General features: G+C 49.4%; 1 protein-coding gene across 1 annotated transcript; it reads right to left on the bottom strand.

The window, feature by feature from the left end:
* Positions 1-919: 919 nt before the first annotated feature.
* LOC125538225 lies at positions 920-1597 on the bottom strand. Its single transcript, XM_048701501.1, has one exon. The coding sequence runs from the start codon at positions 1450-1452 to the stop codon at positions 1210-1212; it is 243 nt and encodes an 80-aa protein (XP_048557458.1). The 5' UTR covers positions 1453-1597; the 3' UTR covers positions 920-1209.
* Between the last annotated feature and the right edge of the window lie 2440 nt (positions 1598-4037).

The raw sequence follows: 4037 nt of genomic DNA, 5'->3' as shown, positions 1-4037 counted from the left end.
CTTTAATTGGGTATCTTGGTCTATTTATCTTGGTTGTCATTGGCCTGTCGAAATAGTTTAGTTCAGCTTGGGAACCAACGAGGACCCAATCTGCTTGTGTGCATGAAGTACGGTTGTATGTGCTAAAGGTTGTTCTTTCAACATTAAATCAAGATAACAGTTGCATATGTATGCCCCTCTTAACAATCAAGCAAATAACTTGTAGAATATGTCAGATTTTCTTTCGAAGAATAATATATCTTGGTTTAATCAGAGTTTCCAAGCTATTTGCTAAATCTCACGGTGCAATGAGGCGAGCATAACTTTGACGTTGTAATTCAATGGTGCAGCAACACACGCTGATGCTTCTTGTAAGGATGGATCTCGGCCTAAATGACCAATTATCTACCAAATGGAGCTTCGAGGGGCCTGAACATTCTGGTTGCTCTCCGGCGGGAACCATGACCGCAGTGGTGGCTATACCTCTTGGTCGTGTGGGCGGCAAGAACACAGCTGCGGGTGGCTTAGGCGAGCCCTTTGTCTTGGGTGGTGCGGCGCCCCGATCAGGAGCTGGGGACCTGGACTCGTCGTGCCTCTCTTCAAGACCTCATGGTGGCATGAGGGAGTTGCTGAGCGCATGTTGATGCGTCTAGTAAGGATGGATCTCAGCGTAAACGATCAATTATCTACCAAATGGGTGTTTCGAGGGGCCTGAACATTCTGATCACGTGGAATACATTATAATGTTTCATAATAAAAAGGGTGAGTTTTAATCTCACTGTTGATCTACATACAGAGTCGTAAAGGGGGGGGGGGGGGGGTCCAAATCATGCCTCCTGAAAATTGACATTGAAAATTTAGTTCACTCCCAATATGCACCCATATCAAACATGAGAGTGAAAGAAGCCCCGGCGCAGAGTGTATTCTAGCACGTGCGACATAAACATAAATAGTTTATATCCCATTCCATCGTGGCAAGTAACGGCTTCCAAACTGCAATAGATACATTGTCATTTCGTTGGTAGTTTCAGACTTTCAACAGTAAGCAACTTGTGCACGAACAATAATGTCTAATACTATAGTACACTTCAAACTATGTGCAGTACGAGGTGACCACGCTTGAAACTCTCTAGCCTCAGGCCATGGTCCGGCCAGGCGAGAAGAAGAAGAAGAAGAAGAAGAAGAAGAAGAAGAAGAAGAAGAAGAAGAAGAAGCCCCCGCGGGTGTCATCTACAGGCGGTGAGCAGGGACGAGGCCGTCATCGAAGTTGTGGGAGTAGCTCTTGAGGTCGTATCCGAATCTCACGGCGCGGCGCTTCGGGCGCAGCATGGCGCGCCTCACCCTCCAGAACAACTGCCTCACGGGCGCCGGTGCCTGCCGCCACGACCCCGGCCCGCCGTGGCTCTTCCCCTCCATCATCTTCCGGCTGCCGATGCTCCTTGTGACGCGCAATGATCCTCCCAGAAACGCCATTAGTCGACCTTGATGAGATGATGCGGACAGGAGCTCACGATTGATTAAACACGACTCTGCTGCTCTTCTTTCTTGATTTATAGGGTAGATGGCTTCTGATCTGAGATGGACGCACTGTCTGCACAAATGGGGCTCCTCAACAGCCATTTATAAGCTCGCCGAATGGGCGGGGCTCCGACGACGGTCGGGCCCGGCACCACGCCCACGTGCACTCATTGCTGACTAGGGGAATCCACTTTACACAACGATTATCGATTAGGCCATGGCAAAATTACATTTGGAACATCTTTTCCTGTTGCATCATAAAAGAAATTTCGCTTCAGGCATCCATCCCATGTTTGCTCATGTTCGGATATCCCCCACTGCCCGTTGCGGCCGTCAACATTACCGGAAAGATTAGCACGTAGGCAGTACTCTTTATGTGCTAATAAAGCTACGTTGGAACCATGTGATCGTGTTTAGTGATGACTCATGTCCGATCACGAAGATGTAGTTATTTGGGACAAATCTTCATCATAAAAGAAACAAAAAGAAGTAGAAGAAGAAAGACGATGACTACATCGTGACGCTTTACACGCACGATGGCCGTGCCACATATATCTATTGTTCAGTTAAGTTTCAAGATACGGTGTCGGCTTCAAGTTCGCGATTGCAGTTACACATGCCACAACACAGAGCTTCCAACAGTAAGTACTTTCAACTTTTGTATAGACCTAGTGAAAAATCCTCATATATAAGCAGGTTAAAGAAATACGGCAATAAAAAAGATAGCGAAGGCCGCCGACTCAACGCCGCGCAAAATTATAAAAAACGCCACACCTAACAAGAAGTCACCGAGACTACCGAACAAGAATGAAACAACGCCGACTTGGAAACCCACTAAACACCATTGCACCGAACACACCAAACAGTCTCAGAGAACCCCTGATCCTATCCTGACATAAACAATGTAAACAACATTGCACAAATAATGAAGAGCAATGAAGGAGAGCTCCCAGCCAAGGTTCGTGTTTGGTGGCACTCGTTGACTGTGGACGCTCCTGAGTTGTGCCATGAGGCCCGGTATGCACGCCTGTGCGGTGTGTTAGACTGCTTGCAATGTTTTGACATTGTGATCCCTCGACGACACCTAACATCTAGGAGTGTCTTCTGTGGCGATGGCCCTTCCGTTTGCTAGCTATGTGTGCCTTGCATGGGCGTTGTTTGTATAGTTTTCAGCCCGACTTTCCTCAAAAACGGGGTCAATTTGTTTAGATTTTTTATCCGGTTTTCCTTGTAAACTAGATCAACGTTTTCTTCGAATGAGATTAAATTTAAGGGGGGTTTATCCCCCCCCCCCCTCCCTCCCCAACTCCCCCGATGACTGTTCAAAATCTATGATGACCTATCTATCTTCCAGGTTCAAACATCCTGGCTAAGGAGTGAAATAGTATGAGTGAACATATTATGTAAGAGCATCTACAACTGGAAGTATCAAAATCCGGTCCCGAAACTTTTGCGGATGCGCCTACGGATAGTGACCGGACATCACACAAAAATTGCCCACCGCAACCATGTACCTCAAACATGAAATCTGAAATCCATACTAACCATGCAGTTAAAAGAACCTACATACTACGTACATATGTGGACTACTCATCACTGGAGATGTCCACTATCTCCGTCCCTAGCTCCGGGTAGATAGGCGCATGTGGCAGCTCCGGCTCGTTTTCATCCAAACTAGAGGCGAAGAGCTCGTCAATCTCCGCCCTCTACTGCCGGATGAAGTGCCGGTTGGACTCCACGCCGCATCTTGGATGGATTCGATGATGGCGGTCTGTTCCGCTATCTCCACCGCCTGGGCGACCTCGAACTCCGCCAGGGAGTCCTCCATGCCAAAGCCTGCAGCAGGCTGCTCCTCCTCCAGCTCCGCCACGTCGTCTGCTCCAGATCCTCCTCCTCCACCGGCTCAAGCAAATCCGGAGGCAGCCCGGCACCGACATGAGCGGCGCGCTTGGACTTGATCTCCTCCTCTATCTGCAACCGGCGTTCCGGCATCAACATTGCATAGGTGGTGATCCTCTACGGGCCATGGTTGCGAGGTGGTGGGAGGAAGAGGGAAGCTGGCAAACAGCCTAGGGTTTTGTTGCCGCCGTCCGGCTTAAATAGACAGGCTTGCTCCCTTGGGCGGCACGCCAGAGCGGCGACACACGGTGCCATGAATGCATCCGCTCCAAGAACCGAAGGAGGCGCCCGTTGGACCGCCGATCTATGCGTGTGACCGCGAGGGCCCTAGCGGTCAGTCCAACGTGGCGGGCATTCCCGGGGCGTCTAGGATCTCCCCATATATATCCGCCCCCATATATGGGCTAGATATGGGGTTTACGGGGTTGCCGGTCAGTCCAGGCGTTTGGGCCGGGTATGGGGACCTCGGTTGCGTGCGTTTTTTGTTGACTAGGCAGCCCGTCCAGGCGTTTGGGACTAGTATGGGGTCCGGTGTAGATGCCCTAACAACGGTAAGATCTAAAAAAAAGTAGTTGATAAAAAATATTTGCTCCCACCATCTTCGCTAGCATAAACAGAAATAAATGACAGATAGCACGACA

The sequence above is a fragment of the Triticum urartu genome, chromosome 1 (genome assembly GCF_003073215.2).
Source record: "Triticum urartu cultivar G1812 chromosome 1, Tu2.1, whole genome shotgun sequence".
In the NCBI taxonomy this organism is placed as follows: domain Eukaryota; kingdom Viridiplantae; phylum Streptophyta; class Magnoliopsida; order Poales; family Poaceae; genus Triticum; species Triticum urartu.
This window is presented reverse-complemented; position numbering and strand designations above follow the sequence as displayed.